This window comes from Gallinula chloropus, assembly GCF_964237585.1.
Source record: "Gallinula chloropus genome assembly, chromosome: 13".
Classification (NCBI taxonomy): domain Eukaryota; kingdom Metazoa; phylum Chordata; class Aves; order Gruiformes; family Rallidae; genus Gallinula; species Gallinula chloropus.
In genome coordinates this window covers 3,310,522-3,334,766 of record NC_140098.1, presented here as the reverse complement: position 1 = coordinate 3,334,766, position 24,245 = coordinate 3,310,522, and the positions used below count along the sequence as shown (strand labels likewise).

Genomic DNA, 24,245 nt, shown 5'->3' with positions numbered 1-24,245 from the left:
TCTCCCACGCAGGGCTGCGAGCGGAAAGAAGAGACAAACACAGCGCGCACTGCCTTGCGTCCCACCCGGGGGAGCCTCGGGGAAGAACCGTAACCCGGCGGGGCGGGAGCCGGGCCGCGGGGCAGAGCCCGCCAGCCTGACGGCACAGGCTTTCACCCGCCACACGTGACGGGATCTCCCGCGACACGTTCCGCGTCCGTCCCTCGCCTCCTCCCCAGGGCGCTCGCCCTGCGCGGCCGCGCCGACGGGAGGGAAGCCCCGCGGCCGGCGGGAGGAGGATCCCCGCGCCTCCCCGCGGCGGAGCTCCCCGCCACGGGCTCCCCGCCCCCGCCGCGGGGAGCGGTGCTGCCGTGGGCGGACGGCGCTGCCCACGGCCGCGCTGGCAGGGCGCCGCGCGGCGCGCGTCACGGCGGGGAGGGCCGGGCTGGCGGAGCCATAAATAGGGGCGAGGAGCGAGGTAGCGGCAGCACTCGCTGAGGGAGTTCCTCCGGCGGCACGGGCGAGTAACGGCGGGGAAACCCTCACCGCTTCCCTCCCTCCGCGGAGCGCCCCGAGGTAAGCGAGCGCTGATCTGCGGGCGGCACAGCGGGGCTCACCCGCGCTGTGGCAGCAGGGGCACTGCAGGGGCGGCGGGTGCTGACAGCTGTTCTCTCCCCTCCGACCGCAGCCCGGCACCCCCATGACTCTGAACCGCGGCGACAAGTTGCGGTACCTGGACAAGCGGCGCGGCAGCATGCCCTTCTCCGCGCACCAGCACCTGCACCGGCGCAGCATGCCGGTAGACGAGCGGGACCTGCGGGCCGCCTTACCCCAGGGCGAGCTCTCCGGCCTGGTGCGCTGCACCTCGTACAGCCCCGGCGAGGAGCACCGGGAGAGCTGGGCCTCCGACTCCTCCGACTCCGTCATCTCCTCGGGCAGCGACTCCGACAGCAACCTCTACAAGGTGATCCTGCTGGGCGAGCACGGCGTCGGCAAGACCAGCCTGGCCCGCATCTTCGGCGGCGTGGAGGACTGCGCGGACGCGGAAGAAGCCGGTGAGGGCGAGGGGCGGCGTAGAGCACCCCAGGCAGCGCCCCGGCGGGGGGTGGGGGGGACGGCGGCGGACCGCGGTCCCCCGGGGACCCGCCGCTCGGAGCAGCGCAGCCGCTGCCGGAGCGCCCGCGCCTCCCCGGGCATCCCGCTGCAGGCACCTCCTCCCAGGCAGCCGGCGGGGATGGAGAGGAACTTTTTGGTCTGAACTCTTTTTTTGTTTTCTTTCCCCGTAGGAAATACATACGACAGATCAATTATAGTTGATGGCGAAGAAGCATCTCTCGTGGTGTTTGATATATGGGAGCAGGTACGTACAGATTTAAGATCATTTTTTCTATCTAGCTTGGTCAGTGGTTCAGTCTTAAAAAGAAAAAAAAAGGGGGGGGGAGTGAAACTACTATGTCTTACAGTTTCTTCGATCAGATCAGTAATGTTAAAGTGACGTGAAGATTAAAGTTCGTAGTACCTTCGTTTTCTCCTGCAATTAATTTCTTGTAGCTAGGCAGGCAATTAAAAGATCTGAATAGGGCTGTAATGTGAATGCCTTAATGCTTTGAATAAACAGCAGCTTACATGTGCAGCCCAGGAAATTACTGTAAAGTTAAGAGATTAATGATCTGATCGGTACAGACCTGATATTATTTCTGCAAACAAGATAATTTTGGTTTGTAAATATATTTTCGATAAAATATTTTTTTTAAAAAGTGGGAGGTTAGCTTACTGTAACTGACTTGTATTTTAAAAGCTAAGAAAAATACCTTTAAGGTGCTTACAGCAACTAAATCATTAATCAGGCAGCGCTGAATAGACTTTTCAGTGCAATAAATCTATTTCTTGCCTTTTGTTTTAGGATGACAGCCAATGGCTTCAGAACCACTGCATGAAAATGGGAGATGCCTATATTATTGTATATTCAGTGACAGACAAAGTTAGTTTTGAAAAGGCCTCTGAGCTAAGAATCCAGCTAAGAAGAGCAAGGCAAACAGAAGACATTCCTATTATTCTTGTGGGCAATAAAAGCGACCTGGTCAGGTCCCGGGAAGTCTCAGTTGATGGTAAGAGACACTATTCATTTATACAGTCATGTCCAAATTACTAGCAAAGCCCAGGGAGGATCATGGCCAATAGAAATGCTCTGATGGAAATTCTTCACACATAGAAAAATGTCTGATTTGAAGCATGGAGAGGAGTGCCATGGCATAGAACTGAGGCAGCCTTTGGAAAGGGCGATCCCATACAGCTCGTACAGTCTTCTTTCTTAATGGAAGTGATTCCCTCACATCTGAGTTGAGCTGGGGGGACTAGGCTCACGCAGCTTGAGGTTGTGTTGTGTACATTCTCCAGGTGGGCTCAGTGAGAACCTTCTCAGGTAGTTACAACTAGCATTTCAGTAACTAGAACACAGTAACCACTGCCAACAACAGACTACGAATTTAGTTTGCTTAAACATTTTGTGATTTGGGATTTTGTTGCATTTTTGTTGTTTGTTCTTCCCCCTGCAACTGGGGTGAATGCTCTGAAATATTGAAGCAGTGGTGCCTTGATGATGAAATGTCTCCTGCTGTCTAGTTTTGCCATGTTCCCTGTGTTAATGCCTGCACAGGGAATTGACTGGAGTTTCATCAAGTTCATCAGGAGACTCCAAGCTGGTGGCAATGTGTGATTGACCTGTCCTAGTCACAACATCAGTGCTTTGGTCAGGTTTACAACTTTGCCACTATATATTATAAGTTGAATGTGGAAATTTTCACTGCAGTAATGTTCCAGAATTAAGTGTTTACATCTGGAACATTGAGCATCTTGCATTTTGAATGCAGTCCCAGTCAAATCCAGCGGTGTGCAGCTTCATGACCTCTAGGTATCTGTTGACCTTGTGGACTGCATCAGCTCCATTTGTAGCTAGCATGGAAAACTCTCACTTGTTACAGCAAGACAGAGGTATATCATTCCTCAAAAACTTCCAGAAGAAATGAAAGTAATTTCTTTCTGTATCTCAGACTGTTTTGTATTGAACAGCAAGCATGCATCCAAGCATGTCTCCTATATCAGTTTTAGCTCTTAAACAATACTGGGATGGTCTGCCTAGAGGACTGTTGTTGCCTTATATTCAGGGCCATTGGTCAATTAAGATTTCTGACCACATCACAACAAAACCAAGAAGAGTAAGGGGACAAACCCATGAACAGACATTTTTCACATTACTACCATGTAGTAAAAGCCCTTTCATGGCACTGGAGGCAATTCTCTTATTTAGAGTCAATTTTTGTTTTGGTTTGTTGTTTTTTCTAGCAGTATATAAATGAAAAAAATGTCCTTCTCCACTCATCTCTCTCTTTCTTTCCACCCAGAGGGACGGGCCTGTGCTGTTGTGTTTGACTGTAAATTCATTGAGACCTCAGCTGCTCTTCATCACAACGTGAAGGACCTGTTCGAAGGAATTGTTCGGCAAATCAGACTTCGCAAAGACAGCAAAGAAGACAATGCCAGGAGAATGGCCAACACCAAACGAAGAGAAAGCATAGGCAAAAAGGCAAAGCGATTCCTCGGCAGAATTGTGGCAAAGAACAATAAGAAGATGGCTTTCAAAGCAAAATCTAAGTCTTGTCATGACTTATCTGTGCTTTAGAAGCTTTTGGCAAGGCCAGATGTTGCGTGTGGGTAATGAACAAGCGGTCAACTCTTACAGAAACTGTATGGATGATCTTCGTGGTGACAAGAAGAATGACTTGCCAACTGAGACTTTTGTTAATGCCTTAAGGTGCACAAGCAAGTCAAGAAGTTACACTGTCAGCTTCATTGACAAGTGGCTCAAGTTTCAATGTGTGGAAGTAAATGAACTATATGTGGCTTGACACGCCCACACTTTCATGTGTACATATGTTATATATCCTCTTGTCCAGTGGATATCAGAGAAGCAATGAGAAGAAAGGATGGTTATAAGTATCACCATAGACTTGTCTCGTTTGCAGAGCAAAACTTCAACTTGTACGCAGGCTCGTACACTCTTTTTAGTATAAAGTAAACAGTGATGAATCTTTTTAAAGCTAACTGTGGGGAGGGGCAATAGAAACCACATTAGAATGGGGAAAAATATATATACTTAAATACAGAACAGATACCATTTTATGAAGTTAATTTGCACTTCCATTAACAGTTATTCAATTAATTTCTTACTTGTTTACATGCAAATTTTATAATAAAGTATTATTTCCTGTTATAATAAACCATAGTTTTCTCATAATATGGACCTAGTGAAAGAGCAGTATTTTTATACTGACCTTTTTTCGTGCTACAAAATGTTACATGCAGACTATGCAGATTTACATGTGTTAAAAGTTCTGGAACAAGATCAATCAAAATAGTCTTTAATAGACAGTTTCTTTAACTAGTAAGCCCTGCTTCTATGAACACTATACTTCAACAGCTCATACTGGGAAGGTGTGCCTTGACCTTATTATTGCTTATCTTGAACCTAGTTCTCTTGTCAGCCCTGAAAGAACAAGCTTCAAGATAATGCCTTCAGTTAGGTACATGTCCTGTGTCTATACTGATAAATTGAAGCCTGCAGTGTTCTACTTTATGTCCTCTCGGGCTTTGGAGGTCTTGTGTTCTGGCAAAAAAATTGGTTTGTGTGTTTTGTTTACTGGGAGCAGTATAATTTTCTAATCTTACCAGTCTACATCCACCTTCCACTCACTTCAAGAAATTCAAAGCAGGCTGGCAAGGCTGATTGAAAGAATTACAGGCTTCAGTTGTGGTGTAGGGTAGCCTTCAGTGCTGTTAAAGTTTCCATGTTCATTTTACTGTGTTACAATTAATGTGTTTCTATGACTTTTCCCTATTTGCTGTTCATTAAGTTAAAAAGCAATCACATCTCCGTGGAAAAACTTGGACTTGCTACATTTGGTTTATAAATTCCTCTTCATAGGATAGGTTCTCTTTTACTTCATCCATAACTCACTTCTAAAACACAGCAAAGCATACACAGCTCTGTCTCTTTCTACTTTCCCTCCCCGAGTCCAGTTCTTTAGAGGGACTGTTCCAGCTGCCTGTGAGTGCTGTTTGTCCATGATTTTAGAGGGGCTGACCCTTCCCATACAGCAGGTAAATCACATCAGCTGTTAAGCCTTACACTGAGCTTCCCTGAACTCAGACGAGCAGCTCTCCCTTGGGTTAGCCCAGTGCTTGGGCACTCAAGTCAGTACTGGGAAAAATGGCCTCTGATTTGCATAGGTAATGCTCTACAGAATTAGCATCTCCTGCTGTGCTGCTAGTGGACCTAAATGGTTAGCATATGCTGCTGGTAACAGGTGACATTTCTTATGGAGAGAGGTCTTTATGTCCACAGTGAAGTCTGAAGTGAGTAATTCTGTCCTGATGCCAACACCTGATGAAACATTTTAATTGGATTTGGCTTTTTTCCCCTAACCTTGTTTCCTGGCAAACTGTTATCACTGGAACATCAACCACTGTCAGGCACAAGGTGTCTATTTACACAGAAGCTTTTAAAAGTCAACACCAAAGCAAGCGGTCTAGTCTTAAAAGCTCTACAGCAAGAGTGTCCAAATTCACGTGCGTAAATTTGGCACATGCCCACCTATTCACACACGTGTGTTACATCACTAGCAAAACTACATGGTGTTCCCCAGACATTTGCATATCTTCTGTCTTCTGGTTTCCCTGTGCTTTCAGAATGACCAAGACAGGACTGAAATGTTTGACTTGTGATATTTAGTTCTCTCCATAATAATTACAAGGAAAGGGATGCAAACCCATTCACAAAGCACAAAATGTTCCAAAGAGGTGTCACTCTTAATGCTGCACCACAACTGCAGCTGCAAAGCCTCCTCAAGGTCATGGATAACAGCTGTGCTTTTTGCACACTCTGACCTACAAATGAGATATTTTATTGTGTTCATGAATTCAAAGGTTAGGTTTGGAAAACTCTTCAACCAAAAATATTTCTGAGGTACTCTAGTGCATTGCTAGAGGCTCATTTAAACCGTGGAAAATAGTTCATATTTTGAAAGTATGTCATATAGGACACTGTGAGACAATAAACAGTCTAACCTACCATGTATTCTAACAGTTAATATTGTAAAATAAAGTACTGAAATCCTCATTATACTATTTTTTCATTCATTTATTTGTATAGGGTTTAGCGTAATTCAGCCATGGCTCATGAAAAGTGGGAGGGTTTGTTGTTATTGCAGCCTTTGCACCTGCTTTAGACTTTTATGCTACAGAAGTATTACCATGAATACTGTTTTGCAGACATTTTGTAGCTCCAGGAAGATTTTCTACCCAGAAAAAAAATTAATTTCTTGGATGTCATTGAGTGGAATTTTCAAGCAGACTTTCTGGAAGTACATGTGCAACACCGGCTAGAAATCAGTAACAGGCACCTGACAAATGCCTCTAAAAAACCAACCTTCTTAAAAAGGCTACTTGTGTCCTCAAGCATTTGAAAGTCATCTATATGTTTTTGTAGTTTGAGATGTTCTAGAGATGTGGATACTCAGATTCTTGTCATTAAGGGGGCAAATCTATTCCCTCTGAAAAATACTACGTCCCAAACAGCAGCATTCTCTCTAATTATTACCAGAGTAGAACTGAGTGTAGGGGGTAACGGTGGTGTGAGTTTTCTTACTTTTTTGCCAATGTACATCAGTTTTAACTTGGAGGGACAGTTCACACAGTCATTTAATCTTTACTGCCTTGCCTGCTGCTGCTGCCAGATGAAGTTCCTATTACTGCTAATTGTGGTGGTGGATTTTGTGTTGGCACAAATCCATTTGGAACAGCTAGTTATTAACAACTACAGTGGAAGGACATTGCCTTTTATATGTGACACATATGTTAGGTAAACAAAGTCTCCTCTGCTTGCTATTGCTAAAATAGCTCCTCTAAATTCTTCACCATATGAAAAATGTGAAGAAAATCATTCCTCCATCTGCCAAAACCACAAAGCGTAAAGTCATGTCACATAAATATAGACAAAATGTTAACTGCTGGGGGAAGACTTAGCATCACCAAAAATGTAGTTCTACTCAGATGTAATTTCTGAAAATAGGACTAGAGAAAACAGGGTATGATCTACATAGTAGCATTGCATAACTGCTATTCTTTACTGAAAAGGAAAGTATAGTGAGCTGGCAGTGATTAAGAATCCAGTGTATGACAAAAGATTGCTAAGACCTAATCTAAAAAAAGTGAGGTAAGATTTATATGTATTATGCTGAAATTTGCTTTAGTACTCTTAATTTTATTCAGACTCAATGTATGGATTTAATTGCATGTACATCACAGAGACCTCACTGAATCTGCAGTTGCAGTCAAAGGTGATTTTTGTGTATCCCAGGACCAACATCTAATTTATAATTTACCTCATAAACTCGAGCATTCTAATAGACAGTTTGATTCCCTCTTTGCACAAGGGAACATCTGAACTCCAATACTCCTGAAGTTATTAATTTCTAAAATAAAAAATAATAAATTGTATTAATTGTCCATGTGCAACATGACATGGATGCTGACCAGAGAAGTAAAAGATGAAAAGAAAACAAATGCTTATCTCCAAATCAGAATTCTCTAAGTCACTATTCAGAATCCAAGGCAAACAGCATTGTTTAACTTCATGTACTAAGCATTCTAGCACCAGAAGGTAGGAAGCAGGCTAAGAAATTTACTTCAACACTGAGTTCTTCACCAGCAAAATAATGTTAATTCTGTACCACAAAAATGTTCTGGCAACTGGGTAAAACAGGCATAACGACATAGAACATACATTCCCCTCTCCTGTTCCCCCTCTCCCCCCCCATTTTTCCTATTTATAAATGTGCTGTCTGAATGAATCATTGGAAACCAACTCAGGTCCTACAGATTTTTTTCTGATACTTCCCATATTTAGCACAGCAGCCAAAGAAAATATTAATCTGAACTAAAATTTAGCAGATTGAAAGACTGAGATAAATAGAATACATTTGAAAAGGTATTTTTCTCACCCTCATAGAAGAGCTCCTCTAAGGTCTGAAACAAGGGTGGAGAAAGGACAGGGTTCAGAGAGCAAGTGCTCCTGGTCAGAATAGTTTAGTCAGACCCATAAAAATCTCCTCAGCTTGTTTCTGGCAGTAAGTCCCTCTTTCAGCAGCCTCATTACACCAGCATAAATAATTACACTATTGTAAGGCTTGCAGTCCCACTGAAGGCTGTGACCCTTACTTTGGGAATGACAGTTTTCAGTTTAGTAGATGCCTTGGCAGAAGAACAGTAATTTTTGTCACATCTAAATTGGATTACTGTAATGCATTATCCTCAATCAAGAGCTCTCAGGAGCTCCAGGTAGCAAGAAACATGGCCATGTTAATTAAGCTGGCTAGGTCAAAATGAGCACGTAACTTCTGTGCTCAGGCTTGGCTTCCCATAGAGTTTCAGCTGAAGTGATGATCTAGAAAACCTGTAAATAGCATTGGACATGACCAACGTTGAAAATGCTTTATTTTATTGCGTGTTTCTAGGCTGGCTACAAAGCTTGTTGAACTCAGTGTAAAGCCTGCAGCATTGCTTGGCTTTGGGCTGCTCAACAAGAAGGATCTTTTATGTTTCTAATTGCAGGTATTCACACCACAACAGTTTAGGGCAATTCACACTGCAGTTCTAACTGAAAGAGATCACGCTCTATTACTCTTGCAGATCAAGGATGCAAAAAGCATAAAGCACCAGAAATACATCTTCACTGAGCTAAAACATATGGTGAATTTTAGAACCGTGCCAACTTGCATCAGCTGCACTTCATTACAGGCCTGTCACTGGAACTTGCTGAGGAGTGTTCACCAACCTTCTACAATGGAAAGAATAATGTAACTCTCTTTGGGTATCAACCAGGTGCTGAACAACTTTCTCACGGATTTTTTAGCTATGGGTATCTCAGTAGTAGGGCTTCTTTGTCACACACTTCTCATGTCAGCTTCAATTTTATCTTTCCAGCCTCCATGGTTACACATTGTCACCCTTGCAGCAGTGGCTCAGCTGTATGCTGGGAAGGGGAAAGCAGCACCCCTCTGCTGCAGTGTGCCTTACTGGAAAACACTAGCTGTCAACAGTTGAAACATGAACCTGGTCCCCCAGCTCATTGCTTTACATAATATAGTCTAGATAAAAATGTCAGACTTAGCTGCACATAAGTCCCTGATTAAAACAGCATAGCAAATTAAATTATTCTCTCCTTGAATGTCAGGGGTACTGCTGCAAAAAAAGAAGGGAAGATTTTTAACTAATCTGCACATGGAGAAAAGAAAAACCACGATCTGACAGTCACCTCCCATTTCCCCCCTACAATAGTATTTTTAATGGAAATCTTTTTTGTCTATGGAGCATTGTTGCACATACTGTTTTGCCCTCTGAGTTCTTGGATCTCTATCCCTCTTAGAAGTCATGAACATGAGATCTCAAGTGCAACAAGTTAGGTGAAAGATATGAGCAATGGAAAAGTTTCCATGATTTTGAAAAAAATTAATGAAAGCATTTTATTTTATAAGTTAACATTTCCATGCAGGGTTTATAACGTACAGTCTGCAGCCCTGTGGCAGTCCATTAAATTCAAAAAGGAAAAACTGGTTAGAGAAACAAAGAAAACACAGAACTTAATAGTTTTTATCCATAACAAGTGTTTCCTGTGTTTATCTTGATAGTCTGCAGCAGATCTAAAGTCACTGTCTGTAACAAACTGCAAAGAAATAAGCAAAGTAGGATGTATAAGGCTAGGCTGTTCCACACTATTATCATCACTGATAAGAAGCTTTCACTTGTGCAAGTGAAGACAATTCACATGTATGAAAAATAAACAATGACCCTGTCTGTATGCAGCCATTACCCACAGGACTGGGTTTCTTTCTTTATCCTGTGGAGGAATCCAGAAGATAGCACTAAAAATCTAAGTTGTGGAACAGAAGTGAAATAAGCACAAAAAAACCCCCAACCCAGTAGACAGCACCAAGTAAGCAAACAAATGCCTCCTGCAGACTGCCTCCCATTCACCTTGTACTTTTTCAAGACACTGGAGAACTGCAGTATCCACGCATGTCTGCACGGCATGTATGCAAAAGCTGAGCTATCAGAGGGTGAGAGCAAGACTCTTCAAAGCCAAGTCCTCATGAACAAAGATTTAGAATGCAAATATGCCCAATGTACCCTCTATCTTCCCAAAGATTTCATTAGCAGAACATCTAACTCTTTTTCGATCTGCTTCAAGGGTTCTAGGAAACAGCATGTTAGGTTCTAAAAACGTATTCAAACCCAAAAAAGTGTTAGGAGTTTTTTAAAGAACAATTTTATGCTCAGCCTCCAGAAAATGGGCTGTAAATGAAATTCTTAGTTAAATTCTACAGATTGTGGCTTGATTAGTAATTGGTTCATTTTTAATTACACAGTAAATAATTAACTAACACATTTTTATTATTTCACTCCCAAAGTGACATTCTGCCCTTCAAGAGTAAGATGGATTAAGGAGCATTTTCATGTTAACCATAGAAACTGGGAGTTGGTTAACTCTCTTCTGCTGGCTTGGACTGTGACCCCTTTAAACTCACGCTGCTCTCAGCTGTCCCTCCCACCAAGGTGAAAAAGGAAATCTCCAGCCTTTGAAGTGACCCTGCAATCATAAGCATTTTGCATGTTTTTCTGCTTTTACATTTCTTTTTGAATGAGTCTGCTTAAATATGTGCTAATACAGTATTCATTTGGGGAGTATGATGTAGAGCAGATGTCAAGCCCAAAAGAACAAACCATAGACAAATTTTGACAGGAGCTTGGATGTTGTGAACATTGCAAAGGCAAATTAGTATTCCTGGTGTCAACTCCAGGTCTTTCTTGGATGGGCAAAGATTTTTCATATCCTCCTCATTAATAAGTGTCAGTCAGCATTTTGTAAGTTTGTTTTTGAAGCATTCAGGCACTCAAAAATTTCAGGTTTCTGCAGGATGGGGTATGTTTGGTAACAACTGTCAAATATAAAATTATGTTTATAAAATGGCATTTTTTTTTACATTGACTTTTCTAGGATTTTTTACTTTAGGTATCACAGGAAGACTGACTTTATGTTGGCACCCAAGAAGTTACATAAAATACTGAGCAAAAAAGAAAGCATTAAAATGAAATCTATATGTAACTTGGTATTTCCATTCAAGGGAAAAGCTGGAGTGCTTATGAAGCAAACTACCTCTGACTTCACTGCTGAAACTGCAGATGGGAGAGAGTGGATAAAGAGGCCAGAGAAGACCTGGAAGTCCGGGTGCAGTGTGTACATTCTGATCACCTCCTGCTGCCAGCTGTACCCTTCTCAAACTCTACAGCCAAATGCAGGTGTTCTCAGGCTGCAGCAGAAAGAAGGAGGGCAATCAGAGGAGGAATAAAAACATAATTCCTACTAACTTGTCTCTGAGCTGCTTCTATAAGTAACTGTGGCATGGGGATTGCCGACTTCAACAGGGAGTTGTGCCTGAGGAAGACCCAGGGAAAAGTCTCTAAACTGCTCAAGAAGAAGGTTTGTTTTTTTCATGCTGGGTTTGGTGGGAAACTTCCTGCATCTCAAAGCATCACCTCCTCCCTTCCTCCTCCTCCACCACCACCACCACACCACCCCCCCCCACCTCACACCCCCCAACCCCCCCCGGCCAAGAAAGGGCTATTTTTAATTCACTGATTGGAAAGCTTTCTTTCTAACAGCAGGATAAAGGTTTAATTAAAACTCCACCTGGTACTACCATAATCCAGCAAAATCCCATCTATTTCAGGGAATAAATCTTTGCTGAGGTTAGTTAACCAAAGCAATACAGTTCAGCCAGTTTTCTGTACTCTTCCTTCAATTTAACTGTATTTCTGAGAGAAAAAATGACAAAATACATGGCATTGAAAATGGCTTATTAAGGTCACTTGGTGAATAATGGATGAAGAACACTAACTGCATTTTAATATCTGTGCTTCACTTTCCTTTTTAATTTCCATAAAGATGAACAGAAAAAAGAAATTTAGCTGAGATTCCTAACACTCCTTTCTTCCACCCCTGTCTGTATGGCAGAGAAGACACAGCACTTTCATTGCTAACTGTACACCCAACTTCATAATTCCTTTTTCAACTGAGTACTATTTACACAAATAATGTTATTAGGATCACAGGGCAAATCCTGCACCAATCCTGCTCTTCTCCACAGAGTCAGCAGATTTAGGCCCCGGTGTTGGAAACCAGCACGTGCTGAACGTGTAAAACTGAACGGACAGTGAAAAGGCTGATGGTGGGGAATTGGGTTCTTACTATACTATGAGGGAAACAAAAATAGAATGTGGCACTGCAAGAGTCTCTATGTCATCTCATGAAAATGTATGGTATGTTTGCAGGATCAGGACTACATTTTGAAAACAAAATAATAGCAGAGCACTTTCTGCAAGACACCATCACACTGAGGCAAAAACATGAACAAGAATATTCTATGATAGTTCTGCAAACTCATAAAAACCAAAGCTACACAATTCCTCCACTGCCAATTTATTTTAATTAATTTTGGGAGCCATAAAAATAAGACAGATCAAGTATCTAAGAGAGTAAGAAAGAGGAATTATATTAATAATACATTCGGCCCCAGTTTGGAATTTCTTCAGCACTTACAATTCATTGGTTAAAAATCATTAAAATAATAAACTTAATGTCACATATATATAGAACTTTCACAGAGCAGGATTGAGTTAAGATTTAGATTTCAAAAGAAGGGATATAATACTAATGGATCATTCTAATTCATCTATCAAAGTAATAGCTGAAATTTTGCTTAACTATTTTTGCTCTCAGATTACACCTTTAGGAGAGGAATGATTATGTTGGAGTCTCACTTCTATTAGAAATCAAGGATCTAGCTATGGAGCTACAGGGAAAATTTGAAAAGATAAACTATAAGGAACACAAAGGCTCAAATAAAAGATATTTCTTAAATTTCACGTAATTTTGAACCCCAGCTTGGGAATTTGTGATTGAATTTAAGACTGTCGGTATCAGAGATCTGTCATGTGTGGAAAGCATCCATTTGCAAGTTAAAGAACCAGTATGAAAGTGCTTCCAAACCTTGTCTTCCAAGTTAAAGCAGAACAAATGAGAAATAATAGCACTGATTTTTGGATGAGAACTAGATTTAGGGATTTGTTTGGGATTTTTTTTAAGCAATTCTCTATTTCGTCTTTGGTAAAAATGCTTTATGACATTTAATTTCACATCAATCTACTGGCTTTTACGTGGAAAAACAACTTGGTTTATACCTAAGTTTAACTGTGTGACACTTAATACTCTCACCAGAGGTGTGATTATTTTATTTAAAAATGAAAAGATTCTATACATCTGCAGCACAGCACACACTTTCCCTAAGTCAAGCTCTGCCTACAGTACTTACCATGATTTTTTTAAAGCTTTGTCATCTTTGATGCAGAACTCATAAAAGCTGAATAGGCAGATTCATGGTGTAATGCAATCCCACCTTATCTGGAGCTTCTTTGTCTTCTCTATGTCCCCATATGCTGTTTGGTTTTGTGCTGCAACACCAGGTGCCATTCCTATACCTTTGCAGCACAGGAGAAGAGACCTAAGTACACCTCAGGAATTTTTAAGCTCCAAAAGCAATTCATCCTAAAATGCTTGCTGCTTGGATGGCTGGAGCACTGAACTTAAAGATGAGAGTCATGAGGTTTCGCTTATCCTCCCTAATTCAGACCCCTTCCAATTTAGTTGAACAAGTGTGTCTTGGAATACGGACGGATCTGGGCCCAGTTGCTCTAAGTTCCAGAGCCACTGCTTGATGACATTCCTTTTCATTCCCCCTCCACTTCTCTAACATGAAGTTTCTTCAGGGTTTGTCCTGAGGCTGGGAATAATAAAAACCAAATGCCTCCCAGAATCATGTGGTAGGAAAATGGTTTCCTCTCCAGCCCTGCTGGCAAATACAGTGAGTTAACTGCTAACGCTGATGGAGCCACTAAGTTTGCCTTTAGACCTGGCTAGCCAAGAGCTGCATTTTTTCTGTCATTAAAGATATAGTAACTTGAAAAAGCACAAAAAGGAAAATCAGTTCTATTTTAAAATGGATTTTGTACAAATTAGCAAGCTATGCACAGAAAAATTCCAAACCTGTACCTCATGTTACATGTTTTACACAAGAATATTTTGACAGATGGATTCATTCAGACAGAAAATGAAGAAAATGAACCCAGTAAAGGTTTCCTGATTATTTTTGTTTCCAGCATCTCAAATATTTCAATGACTAAATGCAAAACTATGTTTCTATGTCTGGGATGCAATTAGCAACAACAAAACTGCAGAAAAGTCTTTCATTTTATTTGATTAAAAATAGATCAGAGGTCAGTGTCCTACAAAGGCATATGCTCCTGCCACACTTTATGCTGCAGAAGAGCTTTACTGAGTTCAAAGGAACAATTTTAATTTCAGAAATTAAATGTAAGCAGGGGGACTTGGACCACTCAATCTCCAACCCACCAAAGATAAGGCAAAGATAACACCTAGATACTCCTCACCTGAGATGCCATCTGTATTTGAGAACAACAGTTTAAAGATCCACAGCAGAATTTATCAAAGCTCTTTTATCACAGGTCTCAGTGACTGGAACCCTCCTGTACAAGCTGATGCATATTAAAGACTGAATCAGTTGGAACTAAATCTGATAGACTGCTTTAATAAAGGCAGCTTCAATATTGCCCTTCCCTGATATGCTGACATTTAGACATTTGCTTGATGCCATTTGAATAAAAATCATAGTAACATGTGCACATGCATTTGCAGAGCTACTGCTCTAATGACCAGCTGTGGTATCAGGACATCCATTTCAGTATTACTATTCTTTGTGTAAACCAGTATTTTTTTTCTTCAGAACAATTCATTTAAAAGACATGAGGATAATACCGATGGTTTAAAATAGTGTACAGTACTGATATGAAACAGGAGAAATCAAACCCATCATTCACTGATGGGTTTTGTTGCCTTTTATCATAGGAATGATAATTTTAATTAATTATTAAATTTAGTAAATTGTTTTAGTTTTAATTTAGTTTATACCAGGGATCAAATTAAGCCAATTTTCTGGCACTGGACATGCAGTAGGCATAGTTGGCTTAAAAATTTTTTTCCACATATCATTCCGTCACCATTCACCTTTCAATAGACATATGGATTTTTATACAGCTCTAATAATAATCTTTATATTAAAAAAAAAAAGTTACAGTAATCTTCCTTTTTTTAATGCTCTGGTTTGATAAGTTACTACTTCCAGCTTTCTAGTTTATAGCTGAAGCATTATGATGACTATTGACTACAGCACCAACTACATTAGCAAGATCATTCTCCTATTTAAAGAATAAGCGTTAACTGAGATTACTTAAAAATGCTTATCCCCTTTCAGATATCTCTGTTTAAGGCTACTGAAGGCTTGGCTGTTTTAAAACATGAATGTGACTTCTTTAGTTAACAGTCTGTGTCTTAAAAAGAAACAACATTTATTTGAAAGTGCAAATAAGATCTTAAAAAAAATCAGATTCCACAGTAGATTTGAGTTGGGCCTTCCAGTTTGTGGGGGTTTTTCCTTTTCTCTTTCTTTTGACTGTAAGGTCCAAGAGTACATTTGTGTGACCATACTTATCACTTGAGACATGTGAAGCTTGTACAAGGCAATGTTTCCCTGAAATAGATTAGGCTAGCATAATAGGATACCTATTACCAGCTGAGAAAAAACAGTATATGGTAGTATTATGTGATATTTTTTCCTGGAGTGTTGGGAATGATCAGGATTCCTTTAAATTCTTCTGCTACATGACTTCTAATAAAGCTGAAAGAATTCTTTACTGGTACTAGGGGAATAAGAATGAATCCTCCCCATTTCTTGTTTAGGTGCTGTATACTCCTAGTTAAAAAAAAAATTCATATAGGTAATCATAATATGTTAAAATATTAAAGTACATATGTCTTACTCCAATAATACATTTTCAAGAAATTTTTTTTGGTCTTTATTTCTAAGCAAACCAGAAAATTAAATTTGGGTCTAGTTAAGATATGTTGTTGCTTTCATTGCATTTCAGGATATCTAAAATAACATTTACTGTCTGGCTACTGATCATTCCCTTTTCCATGCCTGAAAATAGAATCAGATTGCTTCCATTTTCTGTGGTACATATGTTAGGACTCCATAAACTACTGTAGGACTCTGTATGCAGTATAAAGTCAAACAATAATAGTCCCTCTTAAGAGAAATAGTATTGTAATAGACAGGGTATCTGGTCACTGTGAAAGACTGAAACAGCATTAAATTTCCAAATATTTATAATATCAGCATCAAAAGAAGGAAAACTGCTTAGTTTTAAGTACAAGTTAATGATCCCAGCTACTCTCCATTCTAAATATGGACTATCCCAATTAAAAAAAAGAAGAAATTCTTCTTTTATTTGGCATAGAAATATTTGCACTAACATAATTTTTTGGCTATGATCTCTGTCCAGGATGTTGAAACATCCAGTTAAGCTCAGTTTGTAAAGGCATGCTTGACATATAGAGACATCATCCTCCTATGAGAAGCTGCCTTATTCATGTGCTTAAAACTGGATGGCTACGTAAGAAAGCAGATGAATCGTGGCCTAAATCAAGAGTTATTCTGTTTATTGAACTTACACTGCTGTGAGATCAGAGTGAAATACAGAAGGCCTCATTCTCATTTCCTTTTAAAATTTCTATGCAAACTGAGTCTCAGTGTGGAGTCCAGAGTACTCAAATGAGGTGTCTGCTGCATATAGATAACAAGGTGCACTGCAAAGGTGTATTCTACATCAACTTCAGGCAATCTCTCTTGAAAATCCTATTTGTGCAGGTTACATAACTCTTCTCACCCCATTTCCAACTATGCTAGCAAATGGCAAAGCTGCAGCTTATCAGTACTGCCATGTATGTGACTGAACTACATAAATGACCTTGGTGTGATTGGGTACACCGCAGGGCTATGCTTTAATTCCAGTTTCTGAGCAAGCTAAGGTCTCAGCAAAGGCCAACTGAATCATAGAGTTCTCTTTGTTCAAAGGGACCCTTTAGATCATCAAGTCCAACCATCACCCTAACCTGCCAACTACTTCTAAACCATGTACCTGAGCACCACATCTAAATAATTTAAATACCTCCTGGGATAGTCTACTACTTCCCTGGGCAGCCCATTCCAATGCCTAAAAACCCTCTCTGTGAAGACATTTTTCCTAACATTCAATCCAAATATTCAGAAATTTTGGGTGGACAGACCCCAATTCACAGAAATGTATCATAGTGTGATACTTGGATTGTAACATTGCAACATGACTAAGAGTAACAGTGGACCAAAAAAGTCCTTTGTACCACAAATACTCATAAAAAGGTTGATTTTGTTTTGCTCCTAAAGCACACTATGAACCTGTAGTAGGAGTTCACACCATGAACAGAAATCTGACTAAGGTTCTGGAAGAGCTGAGTCCCATAGCCTAATAACACCTCTATCCACAGTCAGCTTATTGTTGCATGTGTTCCATAAGTAGACATGTAAGGTGTGACAGAGACAATGACCCGGTAAAGCAGAAAAGTATGAAAACAAGATAATAACACTGCAGGAGGTTAATGACAGACTTACAAAGGTTCAGATAAATCTCTTGCACATGCAGCTGCACACTGACAGAATATTGAACCATACATATTCTCCCTATTTTGTAGGAATGAGCTAGTGCTTAGTCACCTTGTCTCGATCAGATACTACACTTTCTGATAGTGAAGTTCTTTGTAATAAATATTCCACTGACATCAGTACCAAAGAAGCAAGCTTCCACTTCTTTGCTCTTCAGACCTTCTGAATACTACAGACTTACAAGAATCTTGTGAGGTATTTTCACACTTATGAAGAGTTATAGGATCAGCCCATAATTATGTTCTTTTACAGCAAATATGGTTACATACATATATACATGAAAGTTTTCCTTCTGATCAGTGAATCCCCTGTACTGTTTTGAACAGACTAATTTTTCATTAGACTGGCATCATACAAAAAGGTACCATGTGGAGTCTTATGCAAGATTTGGTTAAATCCATGTTTCTCTGCATTAGGAGGAGTGGTAATGTCCCATGCTTTTCTTTCATTGGTTACTATGCACAGAATTGCTAAACTCTAGTTATTGAGCAAAAGGAGATAACTTGTAATTACAATGTATGTGGGATGCCCTATCTTCTCTGTGGGTCATTTTAGTATAAAGCACATACAGGGACGACACCTTTGAGAAATATATTTTATGTTGGCATACTACTATACCTGAACTAAAAAGTAATGTTGAGCTTACCAAGCAATCCTCATCACAATGTATTATTAAATGGGCTAAAATGTATTTGTGACATCATTCCCAGTTTCCTCTCTGCTTTTTGCCTAAAACATAATCTGTTGTAAACATCAACAATCAAATGATGGAAATGTGACACCTATTTGTCTATCAGTTCCAGTGTTTGTTGCTTCACCATGTCATCTGACGGTCAGTGATGTTACAAACAAGTGTTTTCTGCAGGGATGAGGCTAAGATTAATTTTTTCCACATGACCTTTATAACTGCAGTAATCCTGTCACCTGAGCAGCTGCCTGTGCAACACGCCTGTCTATTTAATAACCCTGAGAATTTATTTAGACCTGATTCAAGGTTGATGGGGGTCGTTCAGATGAGCACAAACCATAAACTTATCCTGAGGAAAAAAATTTTCAGAAGTGCAGGGGTACATTGGTGAAGTTTTATTCTAGTAATTTTAAAACTATAACAACTCCACAGCTTGAGTTCATTAAAAAACAAGAAACCTGACTGCACATGGTTCCAGTACCAAGTACTAAGGTCAGCTGAGCGGCTTTGACAATAACCCAGATGCAGAATTAGAAATTGGTTCAGTACTCATTCCTTAGCATTAAAACCAATTCCAGATTGGGGAGATGAGTTCAGATAATCATGATTAGAAACGTGACACAAAACTGTTCTGCATTCCAGAGGATTCAGTGGAAACAGTCAGTGTTCAGCACTATTCAGGATTAAATACTCTACATTAGGGCTTCTCCTATCTGCTGCTAGCAACAGTCTGAACATTCCTGTGAAGCACAGCCAGGTTTCCAGCCACTGATGTCACATATAAAGGGAAGATTAAACATAGAATGGTATATTTAAGTTGCTAACCTATGCAAATATTTTTGCTATGTGTTTCACAGAAATATAGAACTTAGAGGAATATATTTAGGGACACTGTACAAATAAACAAGCAATTATTCTTAGAGAAGAAGGGAAGACTAAAGTCTACTCTAATGCATATTGATCAGAATAACAGGACTTTCAGAGGATCATGCCACTGCACGCGACAGGTACTGGCACCATTGCTGCAAAGAGGCCATCCTAGTATTGCCAGGGGGAAAACAAAGTGTTTGGCTTTGTCTGAATTAAGAGGTTAATTTATCATTCAGGGGTTTATACTGTTATCAACAACATCTCATTAGCAGAAAAGAGTATGAAGAGGTACCTGAAGAGTATGGTGGCTCATACCTACAGTATTCCTTATGCTACTATAAAAAACCCACTCAGGACTTCACAGATATTCTTCTCCCCACATTTTCACTGTTTAGTAGCCCCAGACTAACACCACTCACCTGCACTACCATAGTCGTCTGTTGCTGCTTACAAGGAACCTTTGCAGCAAATAAAACTAACTTTTAATCTTAAACTTGGTTTGTGCTTTTTAATTCCTTTTGTTCTTCCAGGTCCCTACTGCTGCTATCCAGGAAATACAAGAAAAAGCCAAATATATTGATTTTAATATGTCTGGCTTCAGCAGCCTCCTTTCTGCCTTATATCCAGACAAACTTTTATATTAATAGCACTTTTGAAGCAGACTGAGACTAGGAGTTCAGTGTGAAAAGTCGAGTAGAAAAGCTTTGTCTGGTCTTTATTTACTCAAAAAAATAATCTCAATGCTTAGAAGTATCTGGAATGTGTTTTCCCTCCATTAAAAAAGTCAACAGAAACAAATAAGCATAAAAAAAAATTCCAAAGACCATTTCACAGAAAGTTTCTATTCTGCATAAACTGGGGTCTGTAACAGGGACACACGCTCCCATAAAGCACCAAAGTGTTGCACTTCTTGCATGTCTTAGGAGCTCCTGATCATTGTGTACTCTAATAGGATAATAGGAAGGTTAGCTCACAGAGAAGAGCTATCAGAGATCCAGAGAATACTTCTGAGAAGTCTGAGTCTCCAAATATATTCCTTACTACTTCATGGCATAATTTCCCAGGTTTTAGTTAGCATCTTCATTTTAAATTAAGAACTAGATACACCTAACCTACCTTCAGTTCTACAATTACTATACTATATAATTGTTGCACAATGAATTATGAAAACCAAACACAATACCCTAAATTTAGAAGTATTAACTCTGTTGACTGGTGCCCCTCAATTAGAATACATACAGAAAACAATTTATATTGTGTACTACTTTATCTTGGGATCTCATAAGGCACAGAGAGGTTTTGGAGAAGGCATCATCATTATTAAAGAAAGCAAAGCCAAAGTGCTTTCAACATAAATATTATGCTCCTGCTCAATCTTATCACGGATCCTGCAACCAAAACAAATGTCATTGATACTAAGTTTGTCTTTTAATTCCTAACAACCGGTTTGACTTAAGTAACTGCCCTCTGCTCGAATAACAAATGGTCATTCTTCCCAGTCATAAGCACCATCTGCCATTTAATAGGTGCTTCAGTGAGTCATTAGTCTGTACTTCAACTGACTTTGAACAGAACACTGCCGTTTTATTGCTGCTCTGCTTCGCACCACCAGCTGGGACCCTTAAAGTCCATACCGATAACGTCGATTTCTTTGAAAACAGTTCGCAGGCTTGTGTAACTGGTGCTGGAACTTGATTTCAGTCTTAGGATTGTTTTCTTCACCTGCCACTTGCCGAATTCATGAGCACCCAACATGGTCCAAATAGCACTGTACTATTTTTCAGAGTTACATTACAACACATTTTCAAAAGGGATTTTAAAAAGTTCTGCTAAAGCTAAACGTGTGTTTGGAGTAACAACTGCCCAGCTGGGTATGCAGCCAAGTTTTGTGCACTGAAATAGATATTAAATGATTGCAAAACCGTATTTGTGTATATATTTTTGATATTGTTCGATAAACTATTCAAAATATTACTGGAACCTCTTTAAGCAACAAATTAAATTGCATTTTTATGCCAGTTTCCCTTCTCCTCAAAGTTACTTCCAGATGAATCTATTTCTGTAAATATTCTAGGTATTGAATATAGACTAAATCCTTCAAGTCAGATTGGCTGGAAGGGCTGAGGTTTTTAGCAATGTACACTTCACCCAAGTCTACACAAAATGGGTATTTAAACATCCCTTTTCTTTTGTCATTGTAATGTGCTTGCTTGCCATGTCAGATCTCAAGCACTGTGCTCAGAGATCACCAAACTGGAAAAACTAAGTAGCCTTGGTCTTACAGAGACTACTTGACCAGCTGTTGGCTTGTGAATGTCTGCATAGAAAATAAATTAGTAAATAACAGTAATTAAAGGAACAAACATTAAAGAATTATTAATTGAAAATGAAGCCCACAATATCAGCTGATATCACCCTACTAAGTAAGAATTTGCAAATTAAAGAACATGGATTACTCTTATACCATTTTATCTTACATCTTTTAACCTCCAAATAAAGGAGATGTTGGCTAGTGAGAGCAAAAACTTTGAAGGAAAACCATGTGGGCTTCCCTATCTCATGGCAACAACTTCATAGACACCTCTTATTTCCTTAACCCTTTTCACAACAGAACCACAGCATACAGACTATTCCCCAGCTAGACTGCACTTCCATGGGTACTTATCCTGAGTGACCTGTCTTCACTGAGACTAATTCAGACCACACGTAGCAACAATGTTGCTTTCAAACCCAGTGAGCTTCAATCTGAGGTCAATAAAAAAAAATCTATAGCTGAAGTATTTGGCTATAATAAGGGGTATGCTCTGCAACCTCCAAATTAGGAGAGGTTTCTCTGAAGACAGAAAATGTGCATGGATCTGGTTACATTAATGTATACTGATGACAAGCTGAGATGAAGCGACAGACTCAAACATCCAAAAACCCAACCCTGCTCTGGTGGCAATACTAATAAAGCACTATCCAATCACTCAGGCTCTGCATATTGTTTCTTTCTGCAAATTGCACTGTGTTCATGCCAAGATAACTAAAAGAATGAAAAAAAATCATCACTGCCTTGTTACTTGTAGGCAAACTAACCCTGTACTTCACCTGAGAAGTTACTGGCAGTAGTGGTAAGACCTGGAGATCTCAAGAGGTGTCTGTCTTTTGCTTCCCCAATACTTTTTTCTGTGGAGGATAAGGGACAAAAATTCAGATAGGAGAACCAGGGGAAGCTTATCTCTGCACCTCAGTTTGTTTTTCCCCTGTATTTTAAATATCTTTGATTTTTTAAAATAGATTTTCAATCTAAACATCACATGCCTTTTATTAGGGCAACTAACAGATTTTCCTATACATCTAGTAGCATGATACATATTATAAGATTTGGCATTTGGAAAAGATGAAGGTGAGCATTCAGAATTGAATTCCACAACCCCAGCAGTGAAAGATGAAAAAGGCAATATACCAGTATTGGCTGAAGACATCTCTGCAGTTATCAAACATAGCAAGGTAACCTCAACATCCCTTGCTAAAAAGGCCCGTTCCTCCTACATTCAAAGCCAAAAGTTTTTACAGATCACATGTTAATCTTAGCAAATTTAAATTTTTTTAATCAAACATTTTATTAAAATAAGCTGATTTACAGAAGTTATATAGTGTTTATGCTAAAAAGTTCAGACATCATTTGCTCACCCAGAGCGAAGCCTAGAACTGAATATCAAAAAAAGAAGTATAAAATGCCTTCTCTCCCCAAAGATAATCACAACCATCCATGTGGGAAGGAAAAATAACATGACTTACTCTTTGGGATTAGGGCATTCTTTTAATTTGCCATTTGGCATTATGAATACAGTAAACAGAGAGAGAAAATATAGAAACCATGTGACTGCTTGTTCCATAGCCTTTTGCACACTGCTGCTGTAGACTTGCTTTCAGATGTCAGTACAAAGCTGCCTCCTCACTGATGCTCAATAAGAAATGTCAGGGAAGAGATAAGCAGGTTAAAAGGAGACTATTTTAGAAACATGGACTGTTCTATCATTAGTTCTATAGATAAACTTCCCAACATATTTTTGAACAGCAAATGTCATTGCTTAGCCAAACGTAAAGTCAGGAGGAGACAGTATTTTAATGTGAAAGTAAGGGTGAATTCAAGACCTTCATACAGGGTGAGACAGTTTAGTCTTTAGTTAGACTGTTGGTTTAAGCTGCTAGTGTATTTAAGTCTTGATGTTAAAATGATTCTGCCTGACAGAAAAATGGGAATAATATAAGTGTAAATCTTCAGGATGTAAATCAGAAATAAAAATTAAATTACCTATTTTCATGTGAGCATTAAGATGTTTTGGAATGGTAATTAAGGGCCAAATTCTTGATAATTCCCAGTTTCACAAGAGAAAGAATTCATAAAATCACACAACAGTTTGGGTTGGAAGGGACTTTTAAAGGTCACCTAGTCCAATGCCTCCCTGCAGTGAGCAGGGACATCTTCAGCTACATCAGGTTGCTCAGAGGCCCATCCAGCCTGACCTTGAATGTTTCCAGGAATGGGGCATCTACCACCTACCTCTCCAGGTAACCTCTTCCAGTTATATCACCCTCATCGTAAAAATATTTCTCCCCTCTATCTAGTTTGAGTCTACTCTCTTTTACCCCTTGTTCTATTGCTATAGGCCCTACTAAAATGTCTGTACCCATCTTTCTCATAAGCCCTGAAAGTATTGAAAGGCCACAATAAGGTTCTCCCAGACCTTTCACTTCTACAGACTGAAAAACCCCAACTCATTCCCTCAGCCTTTCATCATAGGAGAGATATTCCATCCCTCAGATCATTTTTGTGGCCTCTTCTGGACCCACTCCGACAGCTCCTCGTCTTTCTTGTGCTGAGGATTCCAGAGCCGGACACAGTACTCCAGGTGGGGTTTCACAGAGGAGTAGAG

At 39.9% G+C, this 24,245-nt stretch overlaps 2 protein-coding genes across 2 annotated transcripts in view; both read left to right on the top strand.

The window, feature by feature from the left end:
- Positions 1-679: 679 nt before the first annotated feature.
- RRAD (RRAD, Ras related glycolysis inhibitor and calcium channel regulator) lies at positions 680-3,658 on the top strand (the record flags this gene model as incomplete). The annotated part of the gene is made up of 4 exons (XM_084270283.1): positions 680-1,034; positions 1,266-1,339; positions 1,883-2,087; positions 3,381-3,658. 4 exons carry the CDS (start codon positions 680-682, stop codon positions 3,656-3,658), a joined length of 912 nt encoding a protein of 303 aa, XP_084126409.1.
- Positions 3,659-3,677: 19 nt separating this feature from the next.
- Positions 3,678-24,245, top strand: part of CDH16 (cadherin 16) — a gene marked incomplete at both ends in the record, with an annotated part of 32,967 nt that continues 12,399 nt past the window's right edge. Inside the window, 1 exon segment of the mRNA XM_084270044.1 lies at positions 3,678-3,790. Coding sequence (XP_084126170.1) covers positions 3,678-3,790 — 113 coding nt within the window.